Source organism: Nerophis ophidion, linkage group LG02, assembly GCF_033978795.1.
Source record: "Nerophis ophidion isolate RoL-2023_Sa linkage group LG02, RoL_Noph_v1.0, whole genome shotgun sequence".
Lineage (NCBI taxonomy): Eukaryota > Metazoa > Chordata > Actinopteri > Syngnathiformes > Syngnathidae > Nerophis > Nerophis ophidion.
Window position 1 is genome coordinate 31,970,435 of NC_084612.1, and position 13,983 is coordinate 31,984,417.

The 13,983-nt window shown below is 38.6% G+C and overlaps 1 protein-coding gene across 2 annotated transcripts; it reads right to left on the minus strand.

Moving 5' to 3' along the window:
- Window positions 1-17: 17 nt before the first annotated feature.
- Window positions 18-13,974, minus strand: vrk3 (VRK serine/threonine kinase 3). 2 transcript variants are annotated; one of them, XM_061881644.1, is made up of 16 exons: window positions 13,786-13,974; window positions 9,744-9,916; window positions 9,471-9,596; window positions 8,480-8,578; window positions 8,257-8,409; window positions 7,107-7,259; window positions 6,124-6,270; window positions 5,210-5,259; window positions 4,763-4,829; window positions 4,520-4,604; window positions 4,080-4,179; window positions 3,915-4,007; window positions 3,701-3,833; window positions 928-1,045; window positions 781-839; window positions 18-709 (listed from the first exon to the last, which is right to left on the minus strand). In XM_061881644.1, the coding sequence occupies exons 1-16, from the start codon at window positions 13,803-13,805 to the stop codon at window positions 573-575; spliced, it is 1,713 nt and encodes a 570-aa protein (XP_061737628.1). In that variant the 5' UTR covers window positions 13,806-13,974; the 3' UTR covers window positions 18-572. The 2 variants fall into 2 exon arrangements, with proteins under 2 accessions (XP_061737628.1, XP_061737636.1); XM_061881652.1 differs by lacking the exon at window positions 9,471-9,596.
- Window positions 13,975-13,983: the final 9 nt, after the last annotated feature.

Genomic DNA, 13,983 nt, shown 5'->3' on the forward strand with positions numbered 1-13,983 from the left:
AAGTGAAGACAACTTCCAAAAGGGCAAAACTTTTTTTTTATTTCTGTCAAATTGTTACAATGCACATTTAGAATTTTGGGATCATTTGCAGACCTGTAAAAGTGATGTTTGTTCACATTTTGTGTAGCAGAAAACCAAACACCATGCACAAATTTAAACCTTAATAGTGAAAAGCATTTAATGCCAGTGCTTTCAATGTGAGAATGTGTTGCAAACTCCAAAAAAAGAGAGTTGCTGATAAACAAAACATTTTCATTTTTGAATAATTATGGACATCAGACAACTTATTTCTTCATGAGCACAACTCCAGGAGGCATCTTGAGCTTATTAACTACCTACAAGCATAGCAATGAAACTTGCTATGGCTCAGAGCTCCAACAACACCACAGTCAACCAGCCTTTGTCTATGAGCACCAGCACCAATAAAAGCAGTCACAGATATAAATAAAATAAAAATACAAGATGAAATCTAAAACCCCTTGAATTTAACTCTGCAGTCATTATTCACAAGTCACAGGGAAAGATTATTTCTCCTGCAGATAAAATTGTTCTACATATCCTGTGTCTGTGTCCTAGAAGACAAGAGGTTCGTTCAGCGACCCGCCGAGCTGAGACAAAGCAGCACAGAGCGGAGTTTTCAGCTCCGAATAGTCCGGCTGCTCTGTGTACTGGAGAGCTGAAACTGCAGTCAGGTAGCTCTGAAATGCATCTAATCACAAACACACACATAAGTCTGTGACCACTTACTTGTGGTTAATATTTTTTTGAAAATAAACTTACTGGAAATCCTCTTCAACCCAAAGCAGTGACTCATCAGTGCTGGAACGTCGTCTATGTACCTAAAATAGCAACGTTCAATTCATTGCATTCAGAAATGGGGCATGTATATGGAAATGTTGCAGGGCAACGTTTCTATCCTCCCCTCACCTGTGTTTGAGGGCGGCCACCTTGTCCGGCTCAACGAGGGCCCCCCATGGCAGTGCACCCGTGTGCCAGCGCAGCATGCAGTAGCCCAAAGACTGGAGGTCACTGCGCCGCGACGGAGCTGAAAGAGGCTCAAAGTCAACTTTAAAACTTACGGGAACTCAGTTCAGGAAGCATCCAAAGAAATAAGTGTACAGATATTTTTTTTGGGGGGGGGGAGAAGAATGTTGAAGTTGTGCCAAAAACGTACTTACTACTAAAACATTTTTTTACAGTGGACATTAAAAGATTGATAATGGTAAACTTTCAAGTTGTCATTTCAGAAAAGTATTGTGTCACCATCAAATGTTCCACACCCTCTTGAACTGTTGAAATCACTACAATCTGTCCAGGATTTCTCTGCCTTTTTTGACCAAATGCATGACTTCCAAAAAGTTGCAATGTTTTAAGGCTTTATTTCTTTCAATGACATTATGTCCGCAAGTAATTTTATGAATTTGTAGTGTCTTAAGTGCCTTTTGTAACCCTGACCCCAAAGAGCACATTATCATATAAAATCCAAGAAAATATGCTTTAATTTGCAACTTAAACATTTTTGAACATTGACAGAAGTGTATTAAGTCCCCCCAGGGGATGCCTAATGTTATTCTAAAATGGAAAGTGCAAGTGGTTTTAGGTGTTTGTCACAATAAAATTGTGGGATACACTTAAAGTTGCAATAAATTGTTGTGGTTTTCCCTCTGTAATCATATTATGGAAATTTGCTGAAGAAAAAGTAAATTATGAACAGAAAAAAGACTGAGAAAAGCATCTGACTAACATGGCACACAAAAATGTGTTAAACAGGCTTTACTCAGCCACAACAAAGTACATGTGTATTGCTGCAAGGAAAAGACTAAAAATGATATCTCAGCCTTCACATTTGAAAATAATGTATGCTGAAGACAAGTAAACAATACAAATAATCTTAATGGACAATACTATAAAAATGACACTTTGTATGCCAGCTGTACACTGCCTACTCACAAATATATTCAAGCTTCATTTCCCAGTATTCTCTCTTAAAAATATGTACTTTTGTAAACATGTTTGAAGAGTGTACCTAAATATAATAGTTATTAATTATTTTCAATATATTCTTTTGTCAAAGTGTAAATGTAGCCTTAGCATAATTAATAATTATCAACCAACAGCGCGTGCTCCGTCTGTTGGCGTCTTTATTGTTTACACGTGACCAATTCACACTTGCCAAGTGCGTGCTTATTTTGCAAAACAAACTGTATCAACCAAAGGCTGTCTCATTATTGTTGTTGTTATTATGTTTGATGTCTGCTCTGTCGTGCACACTTTGCCAAACATCTCGTGCACATTCGTACATGTTTTACAGCTGAAAGTCAATGCTAAATTTTCATTAATACTCCAACACAGGGCTCAGGAACCTTTTTGGCTGAGAGAGCCAAAAAGCCAAATATTTTAAAATATATTTCCGTAAGAGCCATATAATATTTTTTCAAACACTGAACACAACTAAACATGTGCATTTTTAAGTAAGACCAAAATTTCTAGAGTATAATAGGTCTGTTATTCTTTGTAATAACATTGTTATTCTGAAGCTAACTATGGAGGGGGCGTGGCCCGCCGGCCTGCAGCAAAATGGGGTGCGCCAGGACCGGCCTCGAAATCAGCGAGAGCTGTGTAGATGGCCCACCTGAGCCTTGTTATCTAATCACCTGTCGCTCTTTTATAAGCAGCAGCCAGGAGGAGAGACGGGGTTGGGGCTGGAACCAGAGCGCGAGCGAGAACAAAAGAGAAAAATACAATTGCTGGAAAGCAACTGAGAGTCTTATTGAAAAATAAAACAGTGTAACCCTGAAACGGGCTCCCATGTTGGTGCTGGGTGGTCTGAAGAACCCCCAGGACGACAAGCCCCACACTAACCAATAATAAGTAAATAACTTCTTAACGCAACTTCAGAAACAGGTGCGGTAGTAAACGGATGGATGGACTAAAAATGCATGAGAATGTTTTATGTTTTGAACATTATTTTTAACACTTATCACAAGTAGAATTATTTATTACTTATGTTAAGCAATGTCAGCTCAGATTTATCTGAGAGCCAGATGCAGTCATCAAAAGAACCACATCTGGCTCGCGAGCCATAGGTTCCCTACCCCTGCTCCAACATATTGTCTGCATTTCCGCTGAGATCATTGAGTAACTGTTAAGAGCGATCTAGACTGGTGTTTTTTTGTTGGTAAATGAGTGAATGAATGAATCTTGTCAATGTAAATAAGACAGATGCAGGGATCTGTCAGTTGAGCTCCGTTTGAGTGCTGCTAAGACAAATTCAATTGATGAAATTGTCGATGATTGGCCAAAATCCATCCATTTTCTACCGCTTGTCCCTCTAGGGGTCGCTGGAGCCTATCTCAGCTGCATTCGGGGGAAAGTCGGGGTACACCCTGGACATGTCGTCACCTCATTGCAGGGCCACCAAGATAGACAACATTCACACAACCTATCCCCAGGTGCATGTCTTTGGAGGTGGGAGGAAGTCGGAGTACCTGGGGAGGCACAGGCACTAACCCCTGTACCACTGTGCTGCCAAAATGTACAGGAAAATTTGGACCAAACTGAGCATTTGAAAAGTTTGGTTGAATTTGCATGAATTGGTGCGATGGCAAAATCCTGGAGGGACTGACTGTAAAAAGGATCACTTTATAATCATGTAGAATACAGTAATGTCCTGTCTTATACAGTACAGCGGTCAGCCTACCAACTCCTTTATGACAGTCCAAGCTGATCAACTCCAGGGAGCTCTCGGGGAGCGCTCTTCTGCCTTCGCGATACTCCACGTGTTGTCCACTGGGACAGTACCTGAAGGCGTGGCAGTAGCCTACCAAATACACCTGAACACGCACACAACACAGCCAACAGTCAACAAAATAATTCACGCTCAGTCACTGTGTGTCAATATAAAGACTCCTGACCTGAGTGGAGTGTCCAGCTTGGATGTAGATGTTTTCAGCCTTGACGTCACCGTGAACATACTCGTTGGAGTGGATATAGTGAAGCGCATCCAGCTGTGACAGGAGAAGACATCATGTAGGAGATGCACAAAGCGCTCCGTGAAGGAGAAAGGACAGGATGCTCACTATTCTGCAGGTGAGATGGAGAACATTCTTTTCTGTAAGAAGCTTGTTGTCCTTCATGATGGACTGCAGAGGCTGGCCTATGGTGGAGAAAATCAAGAACCTAAAAAAACATTTTGACATAAATCAATGCCAACAAACAGGTCATTGTTAGATTATTACTTGATCAAGTATGAAGTGTTCAGTTATATCATATTTTTTTCCCCCAACACCTTCCTTTCTTTCACATAGGAAGCGAACATGATTTAAACTGGTAAAAGTTATGTTGTGAATGAACTATCACTAAAAGTCAAGGAGAAGGGGGTAAGATTATATATAAGGTGTGCTTTTTCAACTCCTTTTCAGATGTGTTAAGATGTACAATTTTAACTCCAAACAAATACATCAAAGTCATCATAATCCCAATGTGGGGGTAAGGAAAAAAATGATGTTAACGTCCACACCTGTAAGAATCTGCGTGGAAACCAAAGCCGACATAGGAAGGAATTCCAAGCAAGTCCATACTGTGCTGCTTGGCCCACTTGTTGACTATAAAGAGACAACTGTAGTGTTATAATGGCAGTTCATAGTTAACACGCTTGCTCATCGGCCCTTTGAGTCAAACAGTTAATAACGTTAAAATCTTCCAATATAGGTAAATGTGTGTATATGTTATTCACTAATAAAACAAAAGTGTAACTTCTCACCAGATAAAGGTTTTGCAGCCCTCTGTAGAAAGTTCTGTTCATTAAAGATTCTTCCATCTTTCGCGCCCTAGAATAATAAATGTGTTGCATTGATCATGCACTGGTATTAAATGTATTACTGTGGCTAACATTTCTAACATTTTGCTGACCATAATTTAGCCATACAGCAGGGCAAAATATTAGTAGCTCAGTATGAGGCACTACAGTTGTGTGCATTATTATTATACATGTAGAATATATGACAAAACTCTTATTAGAATCATTAGATTATGCAGATAATTACTTATTGCTGTGGCCAAGAATTGTGTATGAAGAATGAACAGCTATACACTGTTTTTGCAGCAGTCAGATGTTAATTGGAATCGTATTTTGTTGAATTGCTTTCATTAACAATCTATGTCAACATCCTGACGAGCTCAGCAAGACAACAAAAGGACTAAAGCTCACCATTTTGAGGACGTAAGTGGACTCGTTGGAGGCGGGTCCGTTTTGAACAACTGAAAAATAAAAGGACGTAAAGAGACAGTCATGTGAAAAAATTAAGACCCTCGTGTATATAAAAGGTGTCAAATCTTTTGGGATGCCTGTACTACTATACTTCTAAAAAAATACACCACACGGTGGCGCTGTCAGTCCAAAAGGTCTAACCTTAAAGTTAAAATGAACTCAAAATGTCAAAAATCATCGTGAAATTTGATTAACACAATTTTAGAAAAACGCCGTTACCGGGACAAAAGCAAATTTAACGAGTTAACGCTTGTAATTAATCACTAAATGTTACTGCAGTACTTATGTATCATTGCAGATTAATCACTGAATTTATTTTGACCCCTCTTTTACCTTATCCATGGATGTTTACTTAAAAAAATTGTTGTACGGTCAGTGATCAGGACATTGCATACATCAGAGAGGAGATGAGTACGGAAATCATCAATTAATCACCATCAATCATATACTTTTTTAGTCCCAATTCAGATTTGGTGTAACTGGTGTGCTCTGTGACAAGTTTCATTTCAGAATACACCCCGATGGGACTTTAGATAAAACTGATACCAAGTTTTGAGCAAATTAATTAAGTGTAATAGTAAAATATATATTTCTTAATGTTTGTGTATATTTTGTATAAAATTGTTGGGGTCTTTTTTTAACGTTAATTCAAATTTTGCCAGCAATGATTAATGATAGTTCAAAAGAGTGATTATTCAGATAAAAAACGTAATCATTCGACAAGCTATATATAATGAATATATTTCAATTACATGTATGCCAGCATGTTTTCCGTAACATTTTGAGCACAATCAACATGGGGCGCCACAAATGTAATTCACGGTCCTTAGATAAAATAACTCATGAAACGTCACCTTCATACATGAGCTCCGTCTTGCTCTGAGACAGCAGCCGTTCCAACGTCCACTTCCTGCCTGTTGTGTCCGTCACCTCTATGGCGTCCTCGAGTGGCTCCAAAGCAGGCGTGTTCTTCGCCTTCTTGGCTTTGCCGTGTTCTCTGCCTGCACATCCATTCAGTCCAGTTAGTGATCGACAAACCTTAAAACTTAAGTTTTGAGTAATATGATTTAGGCAAAAGTAAAAAGTCGTCATCCAAATAGTTATCTAGATAAGTATTCAGTAAAAAAAACAACTCAAGTACTGGTAAGTAACTTCTGATTTATTTAGTAACTATTTTTAAATAGTACTTGCACTACAACTGTAGTTTGTGTGGGAGAGACAGTACTACAGCATGTACTACAAAAGATACACATTTTACAGTCCCTTTTTGTGTTGTAATGTTAGCATATGTGCAGCATATAGTTAGTAAGGAAACAATGAAGAGTTGTGCCGCCTCATCTGGCATTTCCCTTTTTTGCAGTGTGTAGAATGAGTGCAGTCATGTGACTGCCATGTTACGTTTGATTGGTGAAATGGAGTCAAACGTGCCTATGTTAAATTGGTGACCGTTCCGGCTGGAAGAGGTCTCTATATGAGCCTAATGAAATTATCTTTGCAAGCAGTAATCAATCGGTTATGAATAAATATTATGATGATATAAATTGCTGTGGCGAACAAAATGAAAGTCAATGTAACAAACTAAAAGCAGTGTTTCTGCTTTGCAAAAATACTGAAGCAAAAGTAAAAATTATGTTGCATTCAAACGACACTGACAAGTACAATTTATCCAAAAAGTTACTTTAGTAATTTTAACGGAGTAAATGTAGCATGTGATTACCCACCTCTGATAAACAAAGATAATAATGCCCACTTTAGAGGCATTTTGTTACATATATGGTTATTATAGTTTATCATTTCATAGTGCAGGTGCAAATAAGTTGCAGTTTTGTTTGTTTACCTTTGGAGAGAGATTTAGAGTTCGGTGAAGAACCAGGAGAGGAGATAGCCAGAGCAGAGACGTCCATCGTGGATTCTTGTGCTGTCTTTGTTGCTTCATTAGTGCCTTTCTCTCCGTCCGCCACAGTCTGAACGAGTCTCGCCTTTCTTCTCACTGAAAAAAAAGTGGGTGGATGAGAAATCAAATAATGCTTTACACTGCTTGCCTTCTTAGCTTTACTGTGTTTTTTGCCTGCACATCCATTCAGTCCAGTTAGTTATCAACAAACTTTAAAACTTTACAGTAATATGACTAAAGTAACAATAAAAAGTTGTCATCCAAATAGTTATTTGAGTAAGTATTCAGTAAAAAAAACTACTAAAGTAATGGTAAGTAAATTCTGCTTTATTTAGTAACTATTTGCACAACTGTGGTTTGTGTGGGAAAGATAGAGAGACACTACTACAGCGTGTACTACAAAAGATGCACATTTTACAGTCACTTGAGATGTTATAACAGGGCTAATGTTGGCATATGTGCAGCTAAAACATATAAAAAAAAATCTACATCTTACAGCAACATGTTCTCTGTAGTTGGAGGTGAAATTCTGAACATTTCTACTGACAGATGACAGAACATGATGTAAATGTTCTTTTTTCTAGTTTGTAAGGAAACATTGAAGAGTTGTGCTGCCTCGTCTGTCGGCATGTCCCTTTTTTGCAGTGTATAGAATGAGTGCAGTCATGTGACTGCAAGGCTATGTTTGATTGGTGAAACAGACGTGACCGTGCCGGCTAGAAGAAGTCTCTATATGAGCCAAATGAATAAATCTTTGCAAACAGTAATCAATAGGTTCTGAATAAATTTTATGATGATATAAATTACTGAGCCGAACAGAATGAAAGTCAATGTAACAAACTACAAGCCGGGTATCTTCTTCACAAAAATACTGAAGCAAAAGTAAAAATGATGTTGCATTAAAACGACACTGACAAGTACAATTTATCCAAAACGTTACTTAAGTAATTTTAACAGAACAAATGTAGCATGTTACTATCCACCTCTGATAAACAAAGATAACAATGCTCACTTTAGAGGCATTTCTATATGGTTATTACAGTTTATAATTTCATAGTGCAGGTGCAAATAAATTGCAGTTTTGTTTGTTTACCCTTGGAAAGAGATTTAGAGTTTGGTGAAGAACCAGGAGAGGAAATAGCCAGAGCTGAGACGTCCATCGTGGATTCTTGTGCTGTCTTCGTTGCTTCATTCGTGCCTTTCTCTCCTTCCGCCGCAGTCTGAACGAGTGTCGCCTTTTTTCTTACTGAAGAAAAAGTAGACGGATGAGAGATCAAATAATTGTTTGCAATTGTGTTTTTTTATACTTTGTGTACCAGATCGAGAGGACGGGGATCCGACTGTCCTCGCCTGCTTAACGCCACGCTTGACTGGGTTTTGTTTAGGTGAAGATGTTGGGCATTCAGCACTGTCACCTATCAGGACAAATGAATAGAACATTAACTATACAATCACAGGCCACTCAGAATTAACACGTTTTGCAAGTCCAAAGAGATCCAACACAAGGTCTGTATCCAATATTCTAAGTAAATTGTAATTCGAATATGACTAAAAATATTTAGGGATTACAGTGGTACATCAACTTAAGAGTGTTTTGAGATAAGAGCTGTCTCTTGGTTAAATATTATGCTTTTAGTTGCAAACAAAAATTTGAGTTACAAGCATTCCCACCATTAGTTGGTGTAGCAAATGTCACAGTTAAACCTGTAGGATCCGCCCAAAACATCTGTTTTTATTCACTAGCATCAACTTATAGCAAGAGATGGACATAACCTTGTTGTATGGTGAAGAGTGCTAAGAAGTGGATGATATTAATTGAATTTAAGAAAGAAATAATCAAAAAACATTACAAATTTGGCAAAATCACTGTTAATTTTTTTCCCCCGAAGGAACTCTCCTGAAGGAATAAATAAATTACTATCTATTTATCTAATCTGAACCATACTAAAGAAGAATGAGTCTAACGCCAGCAATGGTTGTTAAAATAATATCGAAATGGGGAAAATTTATAGATGGAAATATAGAAAAGCTGCTGATTGTGTGTTTGACGGCAAAGCAGCAAGGAGGAGAAACCATAGAAGTTCACTCTCCAATATAAACGCTGTAGATTATTACATTACTTCATAAACTAATGTAGTTTTTCATGCAATATTTTTTTTATCTAAATGTTTTTTTTGTAAAAGGTGCTATTTTCAGGGGTGAGGGCAAGAACCAATTTAATTTCAGAGGGAGATTTTGATTTGAAATACAAGTGTTTTGAGTTAAGAGCTCTGTCACAGAACCAATTAAGACCATAAATTGAGTTACCTTGTGTCACGTGGGGAGGGGATTCTTTCACATTTAATTTGCGCTTTCTGTCCAGATGGCAGGACTTATGAGTCGTTCGCAGTGCAGGACGAGGAGAGACCGTACTTGAACTTAAAAATCCATGCACTGTAGAACAAGAAAAAGGATATGTTTAGTTAGATTGTCCTGCTCTAGTAGTTTATTATGGTAAGCAGTTTTATATTTTACAGCTCTTGTGTTGGCTCATTTGGATTTTGGTAGAGGTTAAACGTGTTATCACAAAGACCATCTTACCCTCTGCAGACTCGTAACTTGAGCTGGAATCGTCAACTTTAGGAGAAGACGAGATGGTTGTTTCGATGTTTTCGGCATCAGTGGCACAAGGGATCTTCTCCCCACACGAAGGACAAAATTTAAAACCACACTGAAGCTTTGTGCCACACTGTGGGCAGAAACGGAAAGTCATCCTGCATGAGAAAAAACTTATTACAAAACAATATAGTGTTTCTATGGCTAAAACAACCTAAACAGATGTTCCATTATGTATTGTTTGTACATTATTAGTGGAACCATTTGGTACATCCAGATCTTATACAAAATAACTTTACATTTAAAAGCATCATCTTTAAAAATTATTAGAGCCCAAGAGTGTATACACTGTGTCCCAAATTATTATGCAAATTGGATTTAAGAGTCAAAGACATTTTTTTATTTTTTTTTTCCATGGAACTCATGGGTGGTATTGTGTCTCATGGCTCTGTAGATCATTGAGATCAGTCTCAGACACCTGTGATAAATAGTCTCCCAGGTGAGCCCAATCAAAGGAAAAATATTTCAAAGTGATGTTTCATATTATTAAGCAGGCCACAGGTTTCAAGCCATATGAGGAAGAAAAACGACTTGTCTGATGCTGAAAAGCATAAGATTGTACACTACCCTGCTCAGGGTATGAAAACATTGGATATTCAAAATAAAACATATGCGTGATCATCGAACCGTAAACAAATGTGTTGCTAATTCAGAGCACAGGAGAGTTTGTGCAGATAAAGGCAACATTCAAAAAAAGTATCTGCCAGAGAAATTCATAAGATTAAGATAGAAGCTGCTAAAAGGTATTACTTATGTGTAGGATCCTCAAGAAGTTTGCAAGTGTGCTTAAAGTTAATATTCAGCCACCCCTAAACAATGCTCACAAGCAGAAACGGTTGCAGTGTGCTCAGGTATACATGAAGACTCTTTTTCAAAGAGTTTTGTTTACCAATGAGTGCCATGCAACCCTAGTTGGCCCAGATGGCTGGAGCAACGGATGATTGGCCACAATGTCCCAACAAGGCTGAGACAGCAGCAAGGGGTGGGGGTGTCATGTTTTGGGCTGAAATCATGGGGAGAGAGCTGTTAGGTCCCTTTAGGGTCCCTGAAGGTGTGAAAATTACCTCTGCAAAGTATATAAAGTTTCTGGCTGACCACTTTCTTCCATGGTACAAAAAAAGGGAACCGCACCTTCCAACAAAAAAATAACCTTCATGCATGACAATGCCTCATCTCATGCTGCAAAGAACACTACTGAGTCACTGGCTGCTATGGGCATAAGAGGAAAGAAACTGATGGTATGGCCACCATCTTCTCCTGACCTCAACCCTATTGAGAACCTCTGGAGCATCATCAGGCAAAAGATCTGTGAGGGTGGGAGACAGTTCATATCCAAGCAGCAGCTCTGGGACGCTATTCTAACATCCTGCAAAAAAAATAAAGCTGAAACTATCCAACAACTTACAAATTCAATGGATGCAAGGGTGATATCAAGCAAGGGGTCCTATATTAACATGTAACTCAGCCCGTTTGATCAAAAGTTATTTAGAGCAAAAACATTTTGATTTATATGGTCTTATAATGCTACAAACTTCAACATGTGATGATTTTGAGTTCTTTACAGCCTGTAAAACGTCTTGAAACACTGTTGTACATGGACTGGACTTTCACAATATTATGTTGGACCCACTCGACGTCCATTGCATCCGGTCTCCCCTAGAGAGGGGAAGGGGGCGGGGTCACCCACATCTGCGGTCCTCTCCAAGGTTTCTCAAAGTCATCCACATTGACGCCCCACTGGGTTGTGAGTTTTTCCTTGCCTTTTTGTGGGCTCTGAACCGAGGATGTCGTTGCGGCTTGTGCAGCCCTTTGAGGCACTTGTGATTTAGGGCTATATAAATAAACATTGATTGATTGATTGATTGATTGACTGATTTTGAACAGTGGACTTTGAGTTATTTTTTGTATTTACTTATCATAAAAATACTGTTACAATTTTGATATTTGTTCAATGCAATCTGAATTAAACTCTAACGGCTAATGACTTGAAAATTATACTGAGTGATATTTGCATCAATTATTTACGAAAATTTGAGTAAAATGTACTTTTCATAAAAATTTGGAACACAGTGTAGTATTTACAGTGGGGCAAAAAGTATTTAGTCAGCCACCGATTGTGCAAGTCCTCCACTTAAAAAGATGACAGAGGTCTGTAATTTTCATCATAGGTACACTTCAACTGTGAGAAGCAGACTGTGGAAAAAAATCCAGGAATTCACATTATAGGAATTTATTTGTAAATTATGGTGGAAAATAAGTATTTGGTCACTTCAAACAAGGAAGATCTCTGGCTCTCACAGACCTGTAACTTCTTCTTTAAGAAGCTCTTCTGTCCTCCACTCGTTACCTGTATCAAAGGCACTTGTTTGTACTCGTTATCTGTATAAAAGACACCTGTCCACAGCCTCAAACAATCAGACTCCAAACTCCACTATGGCCAAGACCAAAGAGCTATCGAATGACACCAGGAAAAGAATTGGAGACCTGCACCAGACTGGGAAGAGTGCATCTACAATAGGCTAAGAGATTGGTGTGAAAAAATCAACTGTGGGAGCAATTATCAGAAAATGGAAGACATACGAGACCACTGATAATCTCCCTCGATCTGGGGCTCCATGCAAGATCTCTTCCCGTGGGGTCAAAATGATCATGAGAACGCTGAGCAAATATCCTAGAACCACACGGGGGGTCCTGGTGAATGACCTGCAGAGAGCTAGGACCAAAGTAACAAAGGTTACCATCAGTAACACACTGTGCCAACAGGGAATCAAATCCTGCAGTGCCAGACGTGTCCCCCTGCTTAAGGCAGTGCATGTCCAGGCCCGTCTGAAGTTTGCCAGAGAGCACATGGATGATACAGCAGAGGATTGGGAGAATGTCATGTGGTCAGATGAAACCAAAATGGAACTTTTTGGTATAAACTCAACTCGTCGTGTTTGGAGAAAGAAGAATACTGAGTTGCATCCCAAGAACAACATACCTACTGTGAAGCATGGGGGTGGAAACATCATGCTTTGGGGCTGTTTTTCTGCTGAGGGGACAGGACGATTGATCCGTGTTTAGGAAAGAATGAATGGGCCCATGTATCGTGAGCTTTTGAGCCAAAACCTCCTTCCATCAGTGACAGCTTTGAATGGTTGACCAAATACTTATTTTCCACCATAATTTACAAATAAATTCTTTAAAACTCCTACAATGTGAATTTCTGGATTTTTGTTTCACATTCTGTCTCTCACAGTTGAAGTGTACCTATGATGAAAATTACAGACCTCTGTCATCATTTTAAGTGTGAGAACTTGCACAATCGGTGGCTGACTAAATATTTGTTTGCCCCACTGTATTATTTGTGACACCAATTTATGGCAGGGGTAATTGGAACTCAAATGTTTGCCTGCAAATTGAAGCATAACAAGGGACAAGCAGTGAAAATTGATGGATGGATTGGAATTAACAGAGACAGCTCTTATCTAAAACATGTACCATACATACACATTGATTTGTTTCCAATAATTGTATGGATTTATTCTCTTTGTAATATGCGAGTAGGATTGTTTACATACATGTAATCTAGACTATAAAAACGAAATACCCTACGCAATATATAAGTACGAAATTGCGTAATATAATATACGGCTAGCACCGAATCGATTCTGCTATCATGAAAGACAACAGTCATTAAACCACAGTTGATGTACAGCGAGTAAAGGAACATGAGACTCGCTTGAAAACACAGCCAAACGTAACTTGGTGAAAGTTATACAGATATGATAGCTTTGTCTGCTGTAAAACTAAACAAGTTAGCTAAATGACAATACCCTTACACAGAACAACTGTTTGAATGTGTTATATTAGCGAATACGTTGCGTCTGAAAGAAACATAACTAGTTTTAGTTGGAAATAAAAACAATTAAGGCCACACAATAATTCAAAGGTAGAAAAAGGAAGGAAGTATATGTGTTTAACTCGCCTTTCCAAGACCTCCTTCATCAAACAGGATGTTTCTGTTCGTCTTTCTTCTTCGCTGGTGTATTGTAATTGACTTTACAGAAAGTGCTGCCCCTTTAGGGACATAGGAGAACTACAGCCGAGTTGTTACCGCAATACCATTGCGATACCATTTTGGTACGGTATGGCAACTTAATGCACAATCTTCATTATCGCTCCT